This window comes from Ursus maritimus, unplaced genomic scaffold (assembly GCF_017311325.1).
Source record: "Ursus maritimus isolate PB19 unplaced genomic scaffold, ASM1731132v1 scaffold_7, whole genome shotgun sequence".
NCBI classification, from domain to species: domain Eukaryota; kingdom Metazoa; phylum Chordata; class Mammalia; order Carnivora; family Ursidae; genus Ursus; species Ursus maritimus.
In genome coordinates, this window is record NW_024426885.1 from 55,938,229 (window position 1) to 55,963,658 (window position 25,430).

The following is a 25,430-nucleotide window of genomic DNA, read 5'->3' on the forward strand; positions in this document are numbered from 1 at the left end:
TGGGATCGAGCCCCGCATCAGGCTCCTCCACTGGGAGCCTGCTTCTTCCTCTCCCATTCCCCCTGCTTGTGTTCCTTCTCTTGCTGGCTGCCTCTCTCTTTGTCAAATAAATAAATAAAATCTTTAAAAAAAAATGTTGTAAGATCTGTACTTACAGAAAAGTATGCACACGTGGAGAGGGAAAAAGCAATTCACAAAACTGAATGATTCAAATTTTATAAATGAATTCTTGGAAGAGATGCTCACGAAAAAGGTTAGGTATGGAGTGACTGCTAACTTACTTTTTCTCCTGTTTGGATTTTTACACTCATAATTTAATTACCCTTAAAATAAAAATTTCAAGCTAGTCTCAATTGTAGGAAAACAGTCACCAAAAACATAAATAGGAAATACTAATATCTTTATTCTGACATAAAGCAGTATTTTATACATTAACTCAATTTTACAGAAAAAGCATTTTATGTACAATTGTAAAGAAACTGCTGCACAGATAGCTCCAATGTAAAAATGGATTGTATTTTAAAAGTTCATTGAGTTTGATACATTGGAAAATATTTTCTCTGTAGAAAATAGTAAAAACCACAGTTCCCAGGCTAGCCTAACAAGCCCATTAAAATGAAGTAATAGCTGGATTATCTATTTATAAATACGGTGTGGATTCCAGGATCCAGGAGAAAGTTCAGCTTCATTTATTGAAACAGCCATGTTTCTTTGAAATTAAGTTGTGTAAAGTAAAATTCCCATTAATCTTCTACATACTCTTGATTTCTGCCTGATTATTTTTCTGTAGGTTAATCCACAGGTACCGTGTCCTAAAGGATGGGTATTGTGTCCTTTCAATCTGCTTGATAAGGTATCCATTCCTATCCAAACTGTGAAACATTTTGGTTGTTATTAAAATATGCTCAGTACTTGAGCAAAACCGGGATCTAACAAGTTAAAATCTGCACAGCACGAGAGCTGTCACAGTCATCAGCTTCTCCTGAGTGCCTGTGGCTTGCTGGGACGCCAGGAGGAGCGGGAGGAAATGCGGTCAAATTGACAAGTGGATCAAAAAAGAAAAGCCAAGAGAATTTCTGAAAACAGAGAACCATCCAGGACTGAAGGACAGAACTGAAGTCCAAACAGAGTAAGGACACATTGCCTCAAGCATCAAAGAGCTGAGCTGGCTATCTGAACACCGTACTGCAAGGTCATAGAGTTAGATAAAAAGACCTGACCCAGTGAGAGAAACCAGGACTTAGAAACTAGATTTCAATTGTTCAAACATAATCGGATGAAAACATGTATTCTAACTTCTCCTATCAGTTTATTCCCTGATATTCCCAGTACAGAATTTCTAGGAATTAAGGCAAGAAAACAATGCCATTCTTAAGCTCCTGCCCCGTGCAGAAGTTTGGAGGGAAATAATATTTGAGAAAGAGAGTTCCCTGGCCAGGCGCTATATTAAGCTCTTCAGTTCCCTCAAAGCAACAACTTAAAATAACCATATAGAGACTGTCCTAAAAGGAAGTCTCTAGGCAGCTAAAACCTTTCAATGGAATAGCAGTATTACACAAACAGATCCTATATGGTGGCTGTAGGAGTTAGGCCTCTGATAAACCACACTGATCATTCTACCTAGAACCTCAGTTTACCCACCAGAAGTTAATAATGACCTGCTGTGTTACCATGAAAAGAATGCTTTATCATGCTTCTTCACTTGCTCCTCTCTTTGCTCTCAGAGATGCAGGTTTCCTTCTCACATGTGAAAAATATTCTCAGTGGGTTTCCTGACTCTTGTCAGCAATGCAAATCTCCGCCCCCCGCTCCCTTAACTCCTGCTTGGTAAACAATGTTAATCTTCCAGTAGGAAGTGAAGTATGTTATCATGAAGCACCTATTACTATTCAGCCTCCTAACTTAACAAAGAAAGCTCTGGGGCCGTCTTATACATTTGGAATTCCTTAAAGACACTTGCTTTTTATTAAAATACTTTTTATATATAGATCAATAAAACCTGTGAAGAATTCACCGAAGCATGAATCACCTTACAGAAGAAGTTAAAAATGTATCAGAATGTACATAACGATGGCTAACCTATAAAATGTCTCCCAGCAAACCTATCACCATCCTCCAAACCTAGAGCACAGGCTGCCATGAAATGCATGACCTCCCAGCTAAGTTTGAAACCTTGCCTCAAAACATGGCTCAGTACTAATTCTCCGAAGACATGTTACAGGACCACGTGAGTCACTGTTAGGCAGGCGGCTGACGAGTGCCAATTACAGAGCCAAGCCGGGCTGTGCAGAGCACCTCTCCAGAGACCGCTGCCTTCCCCACAGGTATTCCGGGAAGGACACTAAGCATAGAGACAGGTCAACTTAAAAAGTACGGGCAAATACATGCTTGATTTTTATCTTAAAATCTACAGACAATGTATCAGAATAAAAATGTAATGAATTCATACATCTTTTCAAAAAAGAAACCTGATACAGAAGTCCCAATCTTTACAAGTGATTATCATCAGATGAAATAATTTCCACTAAGCTTGTCTCTCTGGAGGAGATGGGGACAAGGCACATGGTCAGGAAGGAAACACATGTGCTTTTCACCTTGTAGGAAAATCAGTGTTCAGTTCCACGCTGCTGCATAAATCCTCTACTTCAAATTACTGTCCGAATGCTTTACTGAAACTCCGCTTCTGGCCTTTGTTTTGGGATCTGTTACTTTTGTTGCCACCTCCTGATCGCTGTCCTCTGAAGCCTCGATTTCCTTCCCGCTGTCCCCTGAAGCTTCTGTTTCCTTCCCGCTGTCCTCTAAAGCGACTGCCTTCCCGCTGTCCCCGGAAGCCTCGACTGCCTTCCCGCTGTCCCCGGAAGCCTCGAAATCCTTCCCGTGGTCCTTCCAGCTCTGGCTGCTCCGTGGCCACAGAGAGCTGCCAGCGCCGTGAATCATGCCATTTTTCCTGCAAAGAGATGGTTTCATTTTTACCTGCTCTGATTTTTACTGAATTCAGTTTTAAAAAGCATGAGAAAGACTATTTTTTTGCTTTTTCTCTAAAGAAAAACCTGATTAATAACCTAAGTATTTAAAAAGGTTATTGGTTAGAAATAATGGCCCAAAAACCAGTCATGGCAGTGTAAGAAAATTTCACTATAAGAGGTACCCTCATCACTGAATCATTTATTCAATTCAATTATACAGAGTATCCACAGCTATCAGGTAGTAAAACATGCAAATATACCACATATAAACCCACTTCCCAAAGCAGTACTGAATGAAGATATAGCAACTTAAAAAGGGAAAGAGGAGGGAAAGAGAATCTTAAGCAGACTCTGAGCTGAACATAGAGCCCGATGCGGGGCTCGACCCCATGACCTCAAGATCATGCATGACCCAAGCCCAATTCAAATACCAGGTGCTCAACAAACTGAACCACCCAGATGCCCCAGGAATGAACATTTTATAATTCAAATATATTGACTTCAAAATCCAAGAGACAAAAATACCTGTATTTCTGTTACTGCTGCAGTAGGGACATCAAAGCAAACACCCTAGAAATCAAAACAAATGCAAGTTAACCCAGACTTCCACCAGAAATGAATGTGTACATGAAGCGATATTCCAAAAGACCAGGTATTACATTAAAAATCAGAAAACAAAGACTCCAGGTGTTAATGTTTGATAAACTTCAGACCAAGACCAATACGTTATACCTCCCAAAGGCACGACAGCAAAAACCCAAGCAGATCGGAGACCCAAATATCCTCACAAAAAAAGAAAGAAAAAAAAAGTGACTCAAAATGATTCAGAACTGACTAGAGATCATTCTTGGCTATCACATGTTGCTAATTCCTCAGTAGCTATTAGCTACGTTTTAGAGCTGAGGAAACAGAGGAGAGGCTGACTTGTCGCTGGCCCCCAGCTCATAAGCAGAGCAGGTTTTTAAAAATCTGGTCAGTATGGCTCCAAAACCAATGGTGTACATTAAAATATACTGCTTACCATAAGAAAAAGTGTCTTCGGGATGACCTAACTAAAAGTAGAAAAATAAATGATTTTTTTTAAAATAAAGATTTTATTTATTTATTGGACAGAGAAAGAGAGAGTGAGCACAAGTAGGTAGAGCGGCAGAGGGAGAAGTAGACTCCCCGCTGAGCAGGGAGCCCGATGCGGGACTAGAGTCTAGGACCCCGGGATCATGACCTGAGCTGAAGGCAGACACTCAACCAACTGAGCCACCCAGGTGCCCCTAAATGATTTTTTTTTGAAGAGAGAGGGAGGGAAGGGGGAATGGGTAAAGGAGAGAGAGAGAGAGAATCTTAAGCAGGCTCCACACCCAGCATGGAGCCTAATGTGGGGCTTGATCTCATGACCCTGATATTATGACTGGAGCTGAAATCAAAAGTCGAATGGAGACACCCAGGCGCCCCAAAATAAATGATCTTCTATTGTTACTTTTCTAGTTTTTCACAATTCATCCTGCTGTAAAAGTTTTTTAAAAATTAGGGGTGCCTAATTAGGGTGGCTCAGTCAGTTAGGTGTCTGCCTTCAACTCAGGTCATGATCCTGGGGTCCTGAGATCGAGCCCCATATCAGGCTCCCTGCTCAGTGGGGAGTCTGCTTCTCCCTCTCCCTCTGCCCCTCCCCCAATCATGCACTCTTGCTCAAAAGAAAAAAAAAATCTTAAAAAAAAAAACAAAAACAAACACTTTACAGGACAGTAGCAGTACCATCACCTCCAATTAAGGAGATCCTATTTCTTGGTCTCCACAAACGTAGTTGAACTACCCCTGCCACTGACACAGGCACTTACTTCTCTCCCCTGGCTGCCTTTAATTAAAACATTTTATGAGGAACACCTCATTTCCACCCAATTCACAGAATTATAACCACAGGTAGCATCAGGTACTGATGATTTTGCAATTAGTGGCAATCTTCATTCACATATATTTTTAAAGTTTATTTATTTATAATCTATTTATTTATAACCCAGCATGGGGCTTGAATTCATGACCCCACAATCAAGAGTCACGTGCTCTACCAACTGAGCCAGCCAGGTGCCCCTTCATTGACATATTTACTAAGTATTTAACACCAGGCACTCACTAGTATAAGGATAACCAGAATCTAGTTTTTGCCCATGAGCGCATCACAGTGCTCCTGAGGCTCTCGGTCAGTAGGCAAGCACAGCAAGATAAAATTTAACTGAATAAAGGCATGCCCTAAGAACTCTGAAGTCCAGATAAAGATGCCCCCAACTCTAGTGTATGGCCAGTGAAGCTTCGCAGGGAGACTTAAGGCCAAGAAAGTCATGAAGGATAATGTGGGGGGAAGAAAGACTATGAACAGTGGGTTGAGCATGCGTTTAGGACGACAGAAAGCAAGGTGCGCTCGGCACTGCTGGAGTGGAGGGTACTGGCAGCAAGGACGCAGAGATGAAGCTGGTCAGGGGAGCAGGAGCAGCTCGTGAAGACTCCTATTCTCCGTGTGCACCCTGAGACTTTAACCCATACAGTATGTGGAGTTGCTTAAGAAGATGAACACAGACATGCAGCTAGTTGACGATAAACCTGATCTGGGTCACTAGGCCAGCGGTTCCCGAAATACAGTCCACATGCCCCTGGAAACCTGAGATCTTTTGGGGAGGTTCTGCAAAGTCAAAACTCTTCATAACAATACTAAAAGGTTAGGTGTCCTTTCCACTCTCATTCTCTCGTAAGCACACAGTGGAGTTTCCCAGACACTGCATTACATGTCATGGTATCACTGCTCTGATGCTAATGGAACGATATCCTTAGGTTTTAGAGCTCCACTTTTTAAATTTCTGATAAGGTAAACATTAATAGATATAACCCACGTAAACAAAAGCTTTTGGTATCCCCAACATTTATTAAGGATGTAACGGGGTCAGGAGATCAAAATGTTTGAGAACTGCGGTGCTTGTGCTTACCATTACTGAGAGCAGGACACGGAAGAAAGAGCACCAGGTTCGGAAGGCAAGGTTTTAAATTTCAAGTTTGAATTAAAGATTTTGAATTCAATTTTGAATAATTTTCAGTTGCTTAATAACCCCATCTGGGTAGAAATTGTCAGGGAAGCAGTAGGATATTCACGTCCGGCACTGCATGCATAATTCAGGGCAGAGATCCAGATGGGGTAGTTGTCAGGGACTTAGCAGCAACTGAAGGTCATGGGTGACATTCCCAGAGAAGACTATACAGAGAGCAGAAAGATGCCGCATCCCCACAGAACTGGGAGAAGCTTCCATTCGGGGCTTTATCATCCACATTAAGCTACTGAACCAAGCAAGGTCACACAGAGGCCCCGACGTTCCTTACCTGCTTTCCTTTGAGAAAAACCATTCCTTTCACTTTGGAATCAATATCCTCACTCAGCTGCTCTTTAAGTTCTTTCCAAGCGTAACTAATGTTCGGCATTTCAATTGAGCATCGTAAGATCATGGTCACAAAGCCCTTACAGAAAAAAGGGGAACAAAAATTAGTCTCAAAACAAACCTAGCTGGTAAAAAAAAAAAAGTAAAAAATAAAAATAAATTACCCTCACGTTTGTAAAATATTTCCAGAAAAGTTCTTCCTAAAAGCCTACATATATCTCCCCTCCACCCCCACACATAGACACAAATTAGTACAAGTAAAACTGGGGGAATCTGAATAAGATGGATGGGTTGTGCCAATGTTAGTACCACCCCAGCTGTGATATTATAGTTTTGCAAAATGTTACCATTCGGGGAAACTGGGAAAGTGTAAAAGGGATCTCTCTGTGTTTTCTCTGTGTTATTTACTATACGTAAATCTACAATTACCTCAAAAATGTCATTAAAAAAAAAAAGAAAAAAACCATATATCTTCCTAAGTTTCTAGGTATACTGGCTGAATGTATCATATGCATTTATGTGTTTATAAGGTTGGGTTTTTTTAGGATTAAAAATATTGGCATGTAATTCACATACCATAACATTCACCATTTTGAAGCATACAGTTCAGGGATTTTTAGTATATTCACAACGTTTCAACTATCACCACTATCTAAAATTCCAACACATTTCATTACCCCAAAAAGAAACCACATGCCCATTTGCACTCAATGTCATTCCCCCTCACCTGAGACATTGGAAACTAAGGAATCTACCTTCTGTCTTTATGGGATTTGTTTATGTACATCTACCTTCATACAAAAGTTAAAACAACGGAGAAGTCTAACCGAACCTTTTCAAATCCTGCTCACACTCAAAACACCAAGGGTCAAAGTTTGCCAGGAAGTCTTACCGCATCTGAGTTGATCAGAGAGCGCTGGTCTACTGATGTGGCTCCTGAAATATGGGCCAGGGCTGCTGCCAGAGCTTCCACGGCTCCCTTCTCCTCTATCAGTTTCTCTGCTGACTGCTTGAAGTGACTGATGGCAGTGGGAGGCACAGAATCCAAAAGCCTATGGTGTGATTGAGTGTATTTGTTAGGAGAAAGGACAGAAGTGGACAGATTGCGTTTTCAAGGCAATAGCATCTCAAGATAAATCAGTAACTTTCAAATCTTTCCGCTATCTAACACATCATTTTGATGCAACGTACACATACAATCATCACAGTTCTGTAGAAATAAGGCCATTCGATTGCGTCTAATTTGACTTTACTAATAAAAAGTTTCATCCCAAGGAAATAACAAATATCAAGATGTTCACCACAGTGTTATTTATGATATAGAAAGAGTATAAAACGTGCATCAATATGGACTTGTTAAATAAACCATGAAACAGACACAACGGAAGTCCATGCTGTCACTGAAAGTGATGTTAATAAATGTCGAACATTTCTTACAAGCATGTGTTACTTTTAGAATCAGAAAACACTACAGCTATTTCCATCCTGAAATAAATGGAAAAAAGACTTCCAAATCAGGTTAAAAATGATATGGACTTTTTATGAGAATACACATTTGTTAGGGTGTCACTATTATCTTGGTGATAATAAATGTCACATCTTCAAATGGTCATCTAGGACAAGGATGAACAAGGCCACATGAGGCAGCCTCTTTTGGAAGGGCTGCCCCCCTAGAGGACATCTCTTGGCGGCTTCTTTGTCTCTTTTCTCCTTCCTGGCCACCTAATCCCAAATTTCCTTAACTGGTGTCACAGGGAACCCTGTCTACAGAATACTTAAAAGTATGCCATGCAAAAATAAACTTGGAAATTACTGAATTAAGTTATTTTCCTTTGGAGAACTTTCTTGAGCTATTAATATGCTAATATCTAGCATTTCCTCTATTCATAAACTCCCCCATTTCTGTGCTCAGTGCAGAGCCCAATGGGGGGTTTGAACTCACGACTGTGAGATCAAGACCCGAGCAGAGAGTAAGAGTGGGCTGCTTAATGGACTGAGCCACCCAGCACCTTTCCCCCAATTTTTTAAGATAAACATTACATGTATTTATAATAATTATGGAAAACAACCTAAAAATGATGCTCAGACTCAGTGGTTCTTAAGCAGGGGGTGTAGGTCACCACTCGGAAATATCTGGAAAACAGTCAGGACCTTCCGGTTTTCATGATACCGATCCCACACTCCACACCCCCCCGAATACACCACACAGCCAGAGATGCTAAACAACTAACCATCCTTCAATTTGTAGCCCAATCCCACAAAATAATTCTCTCGCCCCAATGCCAAACACTGCTAGTGAATCTAATCCGTGAGCTAGAGATAACTTAAAAAAATAATCAACTCAGTTGATCCCCCAACTACCTATAATCGATCTCCACATGGGAAGCACCCGCACCATATCTAAGATATGGTTCCCTAACTACTTAACTGCTATTAATAGTTTCCTCTGGTGAACAGGATTGCGTAGGGAGGAGTACAAATTAGGATTTTTATTTTGTAAAATTTTACTTCAGCACCGTGTATTTTTATAACAAGCAGGTTGTAAATCATTTAAAGTAAATAAAATTCCGAAGACCAAACCTCCTTACTGCACAAAGTCAGCCAATAAATGGAACAAGTACTACCACAGGCCACAGCAGTGGTGGGAAACATACCTGATGGCATCTTTGCTGGAGGCTTTTATTATCTCTGTTGCAGAAGGAACCCCTATCCGCTTAAATTTAATTCCCTACAAGAAAATGAGTCATAGTTTAATGTGCCATCTGGCCATCAACTGTTTCCCAGTGAGATTAAATACCCTAATTTCTTTATATTACCAAACATACTTACTGCACATTTAGAAGATAAACTTAAAAAGCAAAATCTTAGAATGATTTTAGATTTATAGAAATTTGCAAAGATACCACACAGAGTTCCTGCTGCACTGTGTACTGAGTTTCTCTATTATTACTACTACGGTACATCTGTCAAAGCTAGGAAACCAACACCGCCACATTACTAGTAACTGAATTCTCGAGTTCACTCGAATTTCACTCGTTTTTCTATTAATACCCTTTTTCTGTACCAGTGACACCACGACATTCAGTTATCGGGTGTTCTTGGTCTCTTCTGATCTGTGGCAGTTTCTGCCTTTTCTTGTTTTTCATGACCTTGACAGCTTTAAGGAGTGCTGGTCTTAAGGACTGCTGGTTTTCAGGTATTTTGAAAAATGCTGTCCCTCACTGTGAGGGACAGCCTCAGGTTTTTTGCATGCTTAGACTGAGATTACGGGTTTGGGGGAAGAAAACCAGAGCCAAATGCTGTCTCATCACACCATTCTCGAGGCATATGCTTATCCCTGATGTTAACCACAATCACCCTGGGGACGCCTGGGTGACTCAGTCGGTTAAGCGTCTGCCTTCGGCTCAGGTCTTCGAGCCCTACGTCAGGCGCCCTGCTCAGTGGGGAGCCTGCTTCTCCTTCTCCCTCTGCCTGCCGCTCCCCCTGCTTGTGCTCTGTCTCCCTCTCTTAAGTAAATAAATAAAAATCTTAAAAAAAAAGACAAATATTTCTACAGAGAAGTTAAAAGAAGCTTTACGACAAAACAAGACAAAACGATCACCCTGGCCAGGGAGTGCTTGCCTTCTTTCTGCACTGTCAAGTGCCCCCCTCTTTCTCCTTAAGCAAGTCACCAAGTACAGTCAGTTCAAGGGGAAGAGGAGAGATTAATCTGTCAGAAAAATCAGTCTCCTCTCTCCCATTTTTTTTGTTTTAAAGATTCATTTATTTGATAGAGTGTGAGGGGGAGAAGCAGGAGGGGGGAGAGGGAGAGACAATCCTGAAGCAGACACCCCGCTGAGCCCAACATGGGACTCAATCCCAGGACCCGGAGATCATGACCTGAGCCGAAATCCCAAGTCAGGGGCTTAACCGACTGAGCCATCCAAACGCCCATATGCGTTTGGTTTTTAGGCAATTCCTATAACCCCGTAATCTAGATTTAAAACATCTGCGATGTGTTCATGTTATCATTGTCTGAAAGCTGCCGTTCAAAGATAAAAGTTAGCCCGTGTAATTATAAATACGAGAAAATAAAGCTGCTGCTTTCAAATGCAAACTTATTTCAAAGTGGGCTTTATATTGTAGGACAATGCATAAAACAACATGTATCTAACAAGTTTTCAGTTATGGCCACATGCTAGGAATAAGTACAATTTAAAGTTAATACAAATTAAATTAAAAAAGCAAAGATTGACTTTAGAATTCAACATTTACTAAATGAAGGCTAAGAAAATAGTTTTACCGCTTTTTGTTCCACTTGTGCTAACTGATACTCTTCCTTGTGCTGATAAAAACAGATGCAAATCCCCGTCCTTCCAGCTCTACCCGTCCTCCCAGAACGATGAATGTAGGACTCCACGTCCTATTAAAATAAAATACATGAGTGACACTGAACAAAAAGAGACAAAAGACCTGAGTGGTCTATGCAGAGGCAAGTGTGGAGGTTACGTTACATACCCAGAGTGCGAGGTTCCCCAGCATTTCTAAAATAAAGAACTATAAAAATTTTTTTAAAATCTCTCGAATAGTGGTCCCTATCCTATGGGCAAATCTGCAAAAAGCATCATCTAAACAGTGCTGTGCTACAGAACCACATACGTAATTTCAATCTTCAATTTTCTAGTAACACACTAAAAGGTTAAATTAATGATATATTTTATTTAATTCAATATATCTAAAGTTGTATCACCTCAATATGCTATCTACAGGAAACAGCTTATCACTGAGATATTTTACATGTTTGTAAGTCTTCAAAATCCAGTGTACATAATAGGAAGTTTAAAAAAAAAAAAAAAAAAAGACCCAACGTGTACTTTATATTTAGAGCACACAGGTCAATTCAGACTATTTCCACTGCTTGACAGCTCCACGTGGCTTGGCCGTCGTATCGGAAAGCCCGGTTCCACAGGCTCCTTCAGACAGCATCTACGTCATACATTAATTGGACTGCTTTTATAAGAAATGGTGTCTCCATAGTAACCAGGTCGTTTCTTCTATCACTGTAAACAACCTCTGAATCCTGAGGGATTTGCCAATTTGTGGGGGTCCTCACGTTAGAAGTGACGGGAACAGAACAGGCTCCTTCAGACCAACATTTATTTACACGAAGCGCCGTCCACACCACATAACCTACAGTTCAGGGCCCTCCCTCAGAGTTCCCATCACCCACAAACCCAGGCAGCTTTAACCCCGGAGACTATTAACTACTGGCCTTGTTTTCCCTTCCCTATCCTCTAGCTCATGAGTTTATCCTACCCCCACCTTGCCTAAGTCCCACCCATCTTCAAAGTCCACTCCACAGCACTCCCAGCACGAGCCTACCAAAACTCCCTCCAACCAGAAACGATCCTTCCAAACTGCGGCCACTGACCACACTTCCACTCAATGGTCAGTTCTGAGGGAAGGACCTCAGAAGAGATTTGTTTTTAAAATCACCCGTAGCATCCTAGCACTCAAGAGATAGCTATGACTCACCACATGAAAGTAAACGATACAACCTCCCATCTGTTTTGGTACCCAAAAACCCAGTAAAATAAAACCGTAGTACAGAACGCTTACCTTTGGCGGAGAACTCTGTACAACCAGATCAACCTCGGGGATGTCTAACCCACGAGCAGCAACGTTGGTTGCGACCAAAACTCCAAAATCACCATTTCTAAATCCTTTCAGAGTGATTTCTCTCTGCTTCTGAGGAATATCTCCATGTAATGACTGGGCATCCTGCCAAAGAAATGAACTGGCCTAAGAATACCAGATCCAACAGTACAGGTACTTTTAGCATCACACATCAGGCCTGTAAAGATATTTGTACTTTGGTGATATTTCCACTGAAAATAAAGCAAAAGGGAAAACATGTGCCTTACACGGACAAACCTCGAATTTTTTCCCACTCCTTGGCCATTAAATCAATGTCCACCTATACTTACTAGGTGCAGCAGAACACCAGACAAGAGTGATCACACCTACTCTGTCAGTGTAGACTTGGGTTTGAGCCACCCTTTCCTCACCTGTGAGAGGACACTGACAGATCAGGTGAGCTCTAACATGTAAACGGGGTCTATCAGTTCAAAGAGGCTTCCTCCCCAAAGGAAAGCGAGGGAGAGGACCAACCTGCTTTATGGACACGTTCTGCGACAACTCCTGGGCTTCTTTCTTGGTTTCGCAGAAGATGATAGTGCGCCCGTGAAAACCACTATACACTCGGATCACATCCCCAATAACTGCTGCCCTTTGAGTCCAGTGGCACTTAATAGCCAGATGCTTATGAGAGAAGGAAAAAAAGATCTATTTAGTAAAGCCCACCTGGAACCTGAAATCACCTGCTCACACTACTGGTGCCAGAAGCAACTGTGTAAGGCTGGCGACAGCAGACGACTGTCGCCACTGTGCAGAGCAAAAAACTAACAAACAAACAAACAAACAAACAAACAACCTAAGCCATTAAAGCAAAGAGCCATCTCTCTCTGTCTCTCAAACAGATAAGTAAGTCTTTTTTAAAAAGGGAGGAAGGGGCACCTTTAAGCGTCCAACTCTTGGTTTTGGCTCAGGTCTTGATCTCAGGGTTGTGAGATCGAGCTCTGCATTGAGCTCAGCCCTCAGCACGGAGTCTGCTCAAGATTCTCTCTCCCTCTGCCCACCACCCCCCCGTCCCCCACGCTCTCTCTAAAATAAACAAATAAATCTTAAAAAAAAAAAGGAAAAGATAAAGCAGAACGCTGTTCTTTCTCTGGTTCCTCTATTTTCTTTCTTTGTTTCTTTTTTAAAGTAGGCTCCCGAGGCACCTGGGTGGCCCAGTCAGTTGAGCGTCTGCCTTCGGCTCGGGTCATGATCCCAGGGTCCTGGGATTGAACCCCACATCGGGCTCCCTGCTCAGCGAAGAGTCTGCTTCTCCCTCTCCCTCTACCGCTCCCCCTGCTCTTGCTCGCACTCTCTCAAATAAATAAATTAAATCTTTTTTTTTTTTAAAGATTTTATTTATTTATTTGGGGCGCCTGGGTGGCGCAGTCGTTAAGCGTATGCCTTCGGCTCAGGGCGTGATCCCAGCATTCTGGGATCGAGCCCCACAACAGGCTCCTCCACTAGGAGCCTGCTTCTTCCTCTCCCACTTCCCCTGCTTGTGTTCCCTCTCTCACTGGCTGTCTCTGTCAAATAAATAAATAAATAAAATCTTAAAAAAAAAAAGATTTTATTTATTTATTTGACACAGAGAGAGACAGCCAGCGAGAGAGGGAACACAAGCAGGGGGAGTGGGAGAAGAAGAAGCAGGCTCCCAGCAGAGCAGGGAGCCCTGGGACTCAATCCCAGGATCCTAGGATCACACCCTGAGCTGAAGGGAGACGCTTAACGACCGAGCCACCCAGGCACCCCAATAAAATCTTTTAAAAAAATAAATAAATAAAGTAGGCTCCATGTCCAACACGGAGCCCAACACAGGGTCTGAACCCATGACCTGAAATCAAGCCCCAAGTTGAGATCAAGAGTCGGATGCTCAACCAGGTGCCCCTGGTTCCTCTATTTTCTGAACTAACCAGGAAAATGAAGAAAAAGAAACATCATTCCCTTGATTCCTACAGGAAACCAAGTAACCAACAAGAGAAAAATTCTTGAATGTTTTGTCCTTTCACCCACTTAAAAATGCGATTAGCCAGTTGGTCTGCATGTCTGTTACTTGGGTGAAAGGAATTCAATGCTCTGGACCCTAAAATGTAAATGGCTTCAACACAAAGTACTAGATTTCTCTGCTGCCCTCAGAGTGTTTGAAGTCTAGGTGTAATCTCTTTCCATTTACACAATTCAGCTAGATATAGATTCCGAAAGATTTTGAAATCAGACTACCAGATAATGAAATTAGGAAAACACAGATACCACATACAACTCAAATAGAAATAGATCTGTACTTGGCTCTTCACATGGATTAGTATTTATCTGGAAAAACAGTGTATATTTGCCAGTCTTAATACCGTCAGACAGGGAAAACATGACATACAATTTATTACTAATTCTAGCAGCCGAATGAATCACTTACCTCCACGGTTATTGCTGTTTTCTGGGTCTTTTTACCAATCAGGTCCACCTGTTCATATGTAGATTTCATGTATTTCTTAGCAACATTATATACCCAATGAGGGCAAGTTGCAGAAAAAAGCAATGTTTGGGGATTGTCCTCTGAATCTGTGGGGGGAAAAAGTCAGTATGAATAACCCGAATAAGCCTACACAGTATTCCACCTCACCCAGTTCTTCCAGGGTCCATCAACATGCTACAGCGACCGTGTGAGGCCAAGCCAGGCACTGATGACACAAAAATGAAAGACAAAGATTCCTAATGGGCAAAGAAATACTGCCTAAGTCATTTTTGTGAAGGAGACTTGAAACATCCAAGTACTTTAAAGTTATTTTGCTTTCTGACCATTGGCCTTTGTGAACCATGATGGAAATCTGTCCATTATGAGACATAACTGGAAAACACCTGTTCATCAAGCCCAGTAACTATCCAGTTTAGATCACTAAGCAAATAACCTACAATAAACACAATAAACAGATTCTATATTCATCTATACTCTCTAGCATTTCCTCAGTTTTTTGAGTTTAGAATTCCAGTCTATTCATTCTTTGAGGTCAGGTACTAAAAAGCACCCCAACCCCTCCCTTTTTTTTAAGTTTGCTCTTTGAATAACACTGTATTTTCATATATTTCAAATGGTGGTTTAAATAGACAGAACCCTTTTGCTTTTTTGTTGTTGTTGTTGTTTTTTTAAAGATTTTATTTATTTATTTATGTGACAGAGAGACAGCCAGCGAGAGAGGGAACACAGCAGGGGAGAGGGAGAGGAAGAAGCAGGCTCCCAGCCAAGGAGCCCGATGTGGGACTCGAACCCGGAACGCCGGGATCACACCCTGAGCCGAAGGCAGACGCTTAACGACTGCGCTACCCAGGCGCCCCGACAGAACCCTTTTGGAGGGCGAACTAACAATGTACATTGAGAAGCATGAACTATTTACACCTTTAAACTCCGTAATTTCATAACTGGACATCCATCCTAAAGAACAGATTCCAAATACTGAGATGTCAAGGAAGCTATCTGCATAAAAACATCTCTAAGCAGAATTATTTACATTATCTAAAAATTAAAAAATATACATGGAATGAAATCATGGCACAACCTCTTCATGAAGTGTTATGCCAAATTTTTACACGCATAGTAAGATTAAAATTAACACATACACATACGCACAATAGTACAAAGTCAGGAAGAAAGAGACCAAAAGCAAAGCACTTCAAGCTGGCAGTATATGAAATTTTTCTTCTCTTACCTTCCCAAATCGTCCCATTATAGTTATGTGATAAATCATGGTTTTTAAAAAAATTTAAGTTTTCCTAAATTAAATAAGTCACCCCCCCAATTCAAGGTTTCATTTAACATCTAGAAGACTGCTTAATCTCCGTTCTTCCTCTAAGTCCTTCCATCAGTGCCTTGAATTTGGAGCTTACCTTTCTTGTACGCCACACTTAAAATCTCTTCCACTTGATCAGCAAACCCCATATCTAACATCTGGTCAACTTCATCCAGGACAACATGCTTCAGTTTGGTAAGATCTAACTTGCCATTCTGCAGGTGGTCCTTGATACGACCTGGGGTCCCAACCAGGATATCGATCCCATTCCGCATGCGTTCAACTATAAAGAACATCAATGATAAAATATGCTGGATTTTCAAGTCCTTTTATTAGTCTGGGGTACCAATTAAATACATTTTTATTCTCAAATATTTATTAACTAAAAACACAAGGTAATATGCTAAGTATCAAAGATAAAGATACTCAAGGGGGAACTCAAGATAATCTAGGGGGAAAAGGTAAGAGGTGACAGTCTCGTGTATTATGTGACTAGCAGAAAAACGCACCAGTGCGGGATGGAAGTACCAGGAAAGGAATGACTTCCTTGGTGGTGGAAAGTGTCAAGGTTTCACAGACAAAGTGAGAACGAGATTCTTAAAGAAAGAAGAACTTTATATAAGGTAAGCAGGTATGGAGAGAATGAGACCGGGTAGAAGTGCAAGTATTTCAAGAAGGTCTAGAGACGTTCAGGAAAATGGAGTCCAGTACAATGAGGTGAGATGATAAGGACGCAACTTTTTACTGAATCGCCCTGGCAGTCTAGGGGTCACATGGGGCACTCTACATACCTTAGCCAATTCAATCCTCACAACACCCCTGCAGGACGAGTTTAGTAACCTTGTTTTTTCACACAAGCAAATAAAGTACAGAAAAATCAAGCACCCTGAAGTTAAAATCACACTGTGAGCAGAGTCTACAATCAAACACACACTTTTCTGATGCCAAAGCCCAGTTCATTTAACCAAAGCTGAGAAGAAATAATCACAAGCCTTGCATGCCAATTGCAACATTTTTAATGCCTTAAATCCTTTCCTGAATTATTTATCTGCTCTACATAATACAGTTTCAAGGTCTTGAACTGGTAGGTAATGGAATCCTACAATAGGAGCCTGCAACATTTGGCCCTTGGGCCCAGAGGAAAGAACGCCCACCTGCAGCAAGAAAGAAACAAAGACCCCCAAAGAAGCAGATCCATTGTCCCTGACAGATAAAAAGAGTAACTCTGAATCATGACTTTCTAGTGCCGAGGGCTCAAATGGACTCTATCCTCTTAGGTTCAGTAAGAGCTCTTTATAGCCTTTAGATACACATAGGTAAGTAATACAAAAACCCAAGTAACTTAAATCCAAGATTTAAGAACATAGGATTTGACACATCATTATGTAGGACCATGTTCTCGACCATTTTAAACAATAATGACAAACGAAAACCACTGTAAGTGACTAAACTAGGTAAAACCAGATGTCGAGGTCAGAGAAATCCAACCAGGGCATCCAACAATGGTTGGCATTTTCCTTCCCTCACTTTCGGGTTTACTTACTCTGACCTCCATAGGGTGTTCCACCATAAAAACAAGCCACTGCCAGCTTTCTTGTGATGTCACTGAAGTCTCTGCTTACTTGATTTGCCAGCTCCCTCGTGGGTGCAAGAACCAGCACCTGAAAACAAAAAACTCATCGTTGAATTCACACTATTATGCAGTATTTGTTTCTTAATAAATCTGGGATTCACCAGAAGGCTCAACTCATCATCCTACCAAGTATTTTCAAAACATCTATTATATGCTTTGCAATGTACTTTGTGTGGGGAAGGATCATAAATGTAATACAGTCCCTGATAAATCTACTCAGAAAAAAAGTTTGCGATCCTACCGATTAGAAGGGACGTAGGGCCCAAACACCGGTGCTCCAGGAGGGCTGCATGAGGCCAGAGGAACTGCGGAGTTTCCTGGAGCTGCTACTACTTAAATAGCATTCTGGGAAAGCAACAACTCAAGCAAGGAGTAACACTTGTAACAACATTAGCTAATCTTTGAGCTTTTACTGTCTCAGGTCCCACTAAATGCTTACTATGCATTATTCTCATTTAATTCTTACAAGTTATTGACCCATCCACAACTGTATCGTACAACTGCACCTATAATAAACACACCAAAGATTCTGAACTGAAAGGCTAAGAAGCAAAGCCTGGGTTTAAATTCAAACAGTTGGGCTCCAAAGCCAATAGACTAAACCTCTACACTACAGTAAACTGAAAGTAGAACAAAGACTAGTTAAAGCAGGACCAACATGGTGAGGGGCTTTGAATCCCAGAGCAGACTGAGTTTGACCGAACAGGACATACAACATGAACCTACTATACTACAGATCCTTAAGCAGGGTAACAGCATGAAACGAGTATGATTTAAGAACATCTTTTTGATTCATCAGATAAATTTATCCAACAGATATTTACTGAATATCCACTATGCACTAAGCTGCAATAATTCATTTGTTTAATGCTGCATTTGTTTACAGCAATAAACAATGAATGAATGAGGGGTGAGTACGGACACTGGCAAAACAGTAAACAAGTGAGGTGGGGCCAGAAAGTCAAGTGCAAGAAGCCATAACCACAATGACAACGTAGGCATTTCAGTGAGGTTAAGGTTTGTCAAATGCCAGGTTCTCCAGAAATGAACCCAATGAGCACCATCTTGACAAGGAAGCTTGGTCTCTTCACCTCTCTGAGTACCCCTCCTTCTACTCACGCGTCTCTATTAAAATTGCTTTCTCCATCTCGGTAAAAATGGTCAAAGACACCTGATCAAACCTGTAAGCCCCAGGGACATCTAATAATTTGAAGGGAACACAATGAGCATTAATAATACAGGTGATCACAACCATGGGGCAGATTGTAATATTTAAATATACAGGGTTTGTGGCCAACAATCTTAAAAGAATCATCCTGCTTTAGCTTCAAATAAAAATCTGTAATAGATTAAAAGAAAAAAAAAAAAGGCTTTTAGGAGAACCCAGTAAAAAACTCCAGTATATGATGTAAACAATGCCTAAAAGATGCTTTTTCTCCTGTGCAGACATGGAGCCCCTGAGGTCTGTGTTAAAGTTAGTTACCTGAGGGGCACGGCCTCTTTTCCGGTCTTGCAGTTCTCCTTGAAGTTTCTCAATCAAAGGGATGGCAAAGGAGAATGTCTTCCCAGTTCCTGTCCGCGCCTGTGCAATTAAGTCCTTTCCACTATAGACGTGGTGAAATGTCTTTGCTTGTATAGGAAACAGGAAGGTCACCCCACGGGCTGTGAACAAATTAACCATGTTATCTGACATCGCAGTTCTTAAAATCCTAGCCATGCTTCTGGTCCTGCAGAATTAAGGAATTCTATCTTCTGCTCAATCTCTACAAAGGCAGGTTCCAATGTATTCTGGTTGTGAGGGATCTGCTGGTTTCAAGAATATCAGCAAACTTTAAAGCACCAAATTATAGTAAATATGATTTTAAGGGTTTAGTTACTTGTCATGAAATCTCATCCACAGGTCAACAGAAGCCCCCAAATCAGGTGCTTTGCAATCCAGACTATGCCACACCCGATTCAGAAAACACCAACTCCAGCATCTGTGACTACCTAGTTCATTCACAGGCACACTGCCAGGCTGAGTTCTGAGCAAGGCTGGTATTGTTAAGAGATGTCTCAAGAAGTGGGAGAAGATAAAAAGAAAATATGAACATGGCATGAACCATTTATTTGCACCAATGCAATCAGTCCTCACACTTCTGAATACACGTATTGGTTGGAATAAAAGTTAATCACTGATTTAAGAGGCAGTAAAGCCTGGCGCCTGGGTGGCTCAGTCAGTTAAGTGTCTGCCTTCTGCTCAGGTCATGATTCCAGGTGCCCTGCTTGGCGGGGAGCCGGCTTCTCCCTCTCTCTCCACTCCTCCCCCTCCACTCATGCTCTGTCTCTGGCTTTCTCTCTCTCAAATAAATAAATAAAATCTTAAAAAGGGGGGGGGCAGGAAAGCCATCATTAGTACAGTCCTATAATGTATATATATATCTACTTCATTATATGGTTGCATATATGTCCTTTATCTCAACAAAAACAGTGGAGTGCTTCCAAATAAATATTCTAACATTACACAATATTTCCAAAAATATTACCTTTGAGAAGTTTAATAGTCTGTTCAGATATGGGAAAATTAGAGAAAGCTCCTTCTTTTTGTTCCACAGGTATTTCCTATCAAGTAAAGGGCCACAGAAAGAAATCAGTAAGTTCACCCCGACATATAATCAGAGAAGCCTTCTGAGAAAGAAACAGAACCAATTCTAAAACATCTCTTCTAAATCAACCAAAAAGGCAGAGAAACTTTGGTAGGTAAGTCAAGACCCGAAAAGGAAATTTATCATAATCATCTATAAAACCCTAAGAAAAGAAAAATCTGTAGCAAACATATACTGTATCTATACGACGTGTGTGGGGAGTGTAGGCAGATGCAGTCCCGACTAAGAACTACTGCACTGCCATCCCATACCAACAATATACAGCAGTCCCCCCTTATCCATAGGGGATTTGTTCTAAGACCCCCAGTGGATATCCGAAACTGTCGACAGTATGGAACCTTTATATATACTATGTTTTTTCCTATACCATACCCATGATAAATTTATAAATTAGGCACGATAAGCGACTAACAACAGTAATAATAGAACAATTATAACCATAAACCATAATAAAAATTATGTGAATGTGGTCTCTCTTTCTCTCAAAATATCTTCCTGTACTGCATTCACCCTTCTTGGAGTGATGTGAGCTGATAAAATGCCCAAGTGATGAGATGGAGTGAGGTGAATGACATAGGTATTGTGATGCAGCTACTATTAACTTTTTTTTTTTTTTTTTTTTACTATTAACCTTTTGACAATGTGTCAGCAGGAGAATGATCTGCTCCTGAACATGGTTAACAGGGAATAACGGAAACCCTGGAAAGCGGGCGCCTGGGTGGCTCAGTTGGTTGAGCATTCAGCTCTGGTCATCATCTCAGGGTTGTGAGATCGAGCCCCGCCTCCAGCTCTGTGCTCAGCAGAGTTGGCTTAAGATTCTCTCTCCCTCTGCACCACCACCACCACCCCCTCACCCCCTCATGCTCTCTTTCTCTCTAAAATAAATAAAATCTAAGGAAAAAAAAAGAAAGAAACTGAAACCCTGGAAAGCAAGACGTCAGATCAGGGGGGACTTCTGTACTGCTGAAAAGGTCATTAACCGTTTTCCACAGCCACATCTTTCACATATATCCACAGAAAGCAAGAAACAAACATTTATGACAAAGTGGTCACTGTGGCATTATTTTAAAGTAAAAAAATCTAAATGCCCAATAGAGGAATTAAGTGATTTCTAAACATTTATATGATGTATTATGGAAGCATTAAAAATATTTAATATTTAAAAGTAGGGCAAAGGGGCGCCTGGCTGGCTCAGTTGGGTAAGCATCCTACTCTTGGTTTCAGCTCAGGTCATGATCTCAGGGTTGTGAGACTGAGCCTCGAGTTGGCTCTGCACTCAGCGTGGAGTCGTCTTGAGACACTCTCTCTCCTCTCCTTCTGCTCTTCCCCACCACTAGCGCACACTCGCTTTCTCTCCCTCCCTCTAAAAATAAAAATAAATAGGGGCACCTAGGAGGCTCAATCAGTTGGGTGTCTGTCTTCGGCTCAGGTCGTTGATCCCAGAGTCCTGGGATCGAGTCCCACATCAGGCTCCCTGCTCAGCTGGGTGTCTGCTTCTCCCTCTCCTTCTGCCCCTCCCCCTGCTCCTTCTCTTGCCCTCTCAAATAAATAAAATCTCAAAAAAAAAGAAAAAAAAAAAGAGAGAGAAGGGAGATCAAGAGTTGCATGCTCTGCTGACTGAGCCAGTCACGTACCCCTCTCCCACTTTTAAATAATACCAGGAGCAATTAGCTACTTATTTATCTGAAACAACAATGAAAGATACATTCTGTATACTAAAATACAACCCCACCTGCTCTAATTCACCGTTACTTTCTTCCCCTGGTGTTTCACTGGAGTTAGAGACAGGTCCGGAATGAGGGAATCCATTCTTCAGTTTGGGGCTTTTCTCTCCAGTTTCTCCATTCATTTCCTTTTCTTTCTTCATCTTCTTGGGCTTAGGAGCATCTATTTCTTCTTCACAAGGTTCTTCACTTTTTATTACCTTTTTGGTTTTAGGAGAAACAACTTTCTTTTCAATGGACTCCTTTAGTTTTTTCACACTTTTGGTTTTAGGAGGAATAATGTCATCCTGAGATGGCTCCTCTTTCTTTTTCGCCTTTTTGGATTTAGGAGAATTCATGTCAACCTCATTAGATTCGGCTTTCTTTTTAACTTTTTTAGCTTTGGGGGAAATAATTTCTTCCTTTACTTCTGTTGCCTCTTCAGTCTTACTAGATTTTGGCTTCTCTTTTCTACCTTTCTAAAAAATAAAGAAAATACAAACTACTGAGCAAAGCATGTATACATTTGTATGATACATCAATTCTGGACTATTTCAAGATCACATAATTATGAAGAACACAATTTGGGGGCATTTTTCAACATTTGTACTTTCACCTTGTAATAAGTCAAAACACTATGGTTTTTAGTACCATTTCTTGGGTGTATGGAAATAACTACAGTGTATATCAATGATTTCATCAGCTTAGAAGAGAATACTTCTTGGTATCTCTTCAATTCATGTTGGTTGAATACATTGTCAAGCCTTCATAGGGGATCTGGAGTGGCTCATGGGATGCTCCAAAAGGCTCTAAACTAAATATGTATGACTACAGGAAGTGATCAAGTATTTATTTCTAATAGAGTATTAAGGCCATATACGTCCACAGAGGGACAATGTTAAACAGATTTCTTTCTCTGCTAGAATGCCTGTACAGGTAAAATAGGGATTTATAATACCTGTCTTGCTATCTGACAAGTGCAAATGAATTTACAGAGACACTTTCTGAACCAAAAACCTATAAAACCCCACAATCTATCACCCCATGTGTAAAAAAGATGTATCTAATTTAAAGGGGGTGGGGGAAGCACTATAACAAGGAAGTGGAATGGGTGAAACCTCCAAACCAAACCCAGGACAATGGCTCCTACCTGAAACGTCTGACCTTTCCCAACTTTTCATTATTACTGAAAGTTAATTACTTAACAGTACTGAAACCAGGTAGACAGGTGCTGTAGCCTCTGTTAAAACCTCTCTGAAAGGCCAGTCCCAGAAGTATGGAGACTATTACATTTAGCTGAAATCGGCCTCCCTAAAACTTCAGGCTCTGCCTCTGCTCTCAGATCATGAATGAGGGTAATCTTTCCCACCCCATCATTTTTCAGACACCTGAAAAATAATCTGGTCTCCCCACAAGACTTCAGTTCTTTCATCCCTAACCCAGTGGTCTCTTCTGGAATGTAATGGGGTTTCGCGACGTCCCTCTTCACTTGAGCATCCCACAACTGAGTACCTTCACTGGGGCGGAGCAGGTAAACCAGGACCACTTCCTCTCCACCTGTGGGGACAAGTCTGTGCTCCCCGGGCTTCTTACAACGCCAAAATATTGCTGTTGTAAAAACTCCCCATCAAAAAGACCCATACACAGCCAAGGAAAGGAAATTCTAAGTCATGCACAATAGGAATTCAGGGACAATCTTTGTTCTCACTGTCCTTATCTCAGCACAGAGAATCGGTCACAAGTTAAATCACTAACTAAGGAAGTAAAGAGACAGACAGCGATCAAGGTAACTTAAGACCACTACACACTGCCGACCTCTATCAAAAATATGGTGTACACTCAGCACAACACAACTTTACATTTCCACGGAAAATCTGGTCAGGAGACATTAAGCCGAATACTTCATCTTCTAAAGGCTGCTTACCGGAAAACAAACGGTACTTCCCTTACTACTCAAGTGTCACTGCAGACGCCGCTCACGTGTGCAGGTGGGTTTGAAGTGTCGCTAGTCTAGTCTAAAGCTTCAGTCCCTACCTTGACCAATAATTCCCTCCGCACACGCTCACGCCCGGAGTCAGGTCAGAGCCTGAGCCAGCAACGTGGGGCTCAACCGTGAACATCCAAGGGCGCCCCGGACCACGTGGGAGCGGCGCTCACCCCAGCTCCGGTCCCCCTGGGCCGCTCGCGCGCCCACCGTCAGCGGAAAGCACGGCCCCCTGGCACCCCCTCGGCCGAACCCCACGCCGGGCTCTGGACGCGCCGGGTCCCGGTGCGCGCCAAGGGCTCCCAGCCCGGCACCCCACCCCGCACCCGTACCCCGCTCCTCTCAGCGCCCCAGGTCCCTAGGCCCTCGGTGGCACCTTCTCATTCAGCTTTCGCGGTGTCTCCACTTTTTCCATGGCCGTGTCTGAGTCCAAGTCCGCGTCACTAAGGAGTTTCCCCGGCATCGTTCAGCACAAGCAATTCAGGCCGACCGGTCAGGTTCACCGCGTGGAGAGGAAGGGACTGTACTACCGGTCGAGAACACCCACTTCCGTCACTTCCGGTACAAAGCAGTTCCTGCGGAAGCAGAAAGCCCCAGGGAGGCCGGAGCCCACGTGGTAGCCCCGAAATACCGGCTGCTCCGGCAGGTGGGGGTTAGTGAATTCCCTGCTCACCGTGCCTGGACTAGGAGGCTCCAACTGTGCCGGATTCTCCCTAGCCCCGGCCTGTTAAATGACTTGCTGCTTTTCTGTGATGTCTCTTCCGTGTTTTATATTAGATTGCAGGAGTTTGGCAAGATACTTCCACGCACAGACGCGACAAATGTGTATTCTTGATCACCTTGTGCAAAAGTCGACACTGAGAGGAGACGCCCAGACTCACAAGCCTGGATAAGAGCTAAAATTCGGTCGGGCTTTGGTCATTCCTTTATGCGTGCACGTAGACATCCCCTGAGCATTCACTGTGATGTCAGGTGAGAAACAAGGCTGGGATCCCGTAACCGACAATATACAAGAGTTGTCATCAGGAAACTATAAAGTTGTAGATTGTTGGGAGCTAGACGGATATCAGTTGTTCTGAGGACAAAGGGAGGCACCTGAACCGGCCTTGGGACCAGTGGAAAGGGCCCCCAAATCACATGGACCTCTATAAGAAAATACAGGGCTCTAAATCTTGCATATTTGAACAATATACTAATTCAAGGAGTTGAGGGGAAAATGGTCCATTGAATGATGTATGACAATGTCGCTAAACTTTTCTGAAGAACTAGGGATCCAAAGAATTGAGAGCCGCTTTAACACAAAATCATTTTTGAAAATCAGTTGAAATCATGCCTGGCTTTGAAAACCTGCCCTGTTTTTTCTGTGAATTTGCACATGTTACTTAATCTGAACCTTTCTTGTGCATGAAAAGGGGATAACAAACTTACCTCATGGTCTCAGAAAATTAAGTAAGATAATGAATGAAAAGGATTTAGTAGTGCCTGGCACGTAAAGCCTGATAAATGAGAGCTATTAAAACTTGCAGGTGTTTAGAAAGACAACTTAAAATATAATCATTTTATGACAAAGGAAAATGCTGTAAGTTTTATTTCTGTATAAGATTAGTTTTTACTGCACATTTTTGATGACAGTTTAAAGGAAAAATTAAGTT

At 41.8% G+C, this 25,430-nt stretch overlaps 1 protein-coding gene across 1 annotated transcript; it reads right to left on the reverse strand.

Annotated features, from left to right (window-relative positions):
* Window positions 1–383: 383 nt before the first annotated feature.
* Window positions 384–24,349, reverse strand: DDX21 (DExD-box helicase 21). Its single transcript, XM_008695963.2, has 15 exons — window positions 24,155–24,349; window positions 21,824–22,273; window positions 19,972–20,047; window positions 18,930–19,108; window positions 17,357–17,474; window positions 15,911–16,096; window positions 14,445–14,590; window positions 12,530–12,679; window positions 11,978–12,139; window positions 10,662–10,781; window positions 9,034–9,107; window positions 7,272–7,431; window positions 6,324–6,458; window positions 3,492–3,536; window positions 384–2,947 (listed from the first exon to the last, which is right to left on the reverse strand). Exons 1-15 carry the CDS (start codon window positions 24,239–24,241, stop codon window positions 2,651–2,653), a joined length of 2,385 nt encoding a protein of 794 aa, XP_008694185.1. The 5' UTR covers window positions 24,242–24,349; the 3' UTR covers window positions 384–2,650.
* Window positions 24,350–25,430: the final 1,081 nt, after the last annotated feature.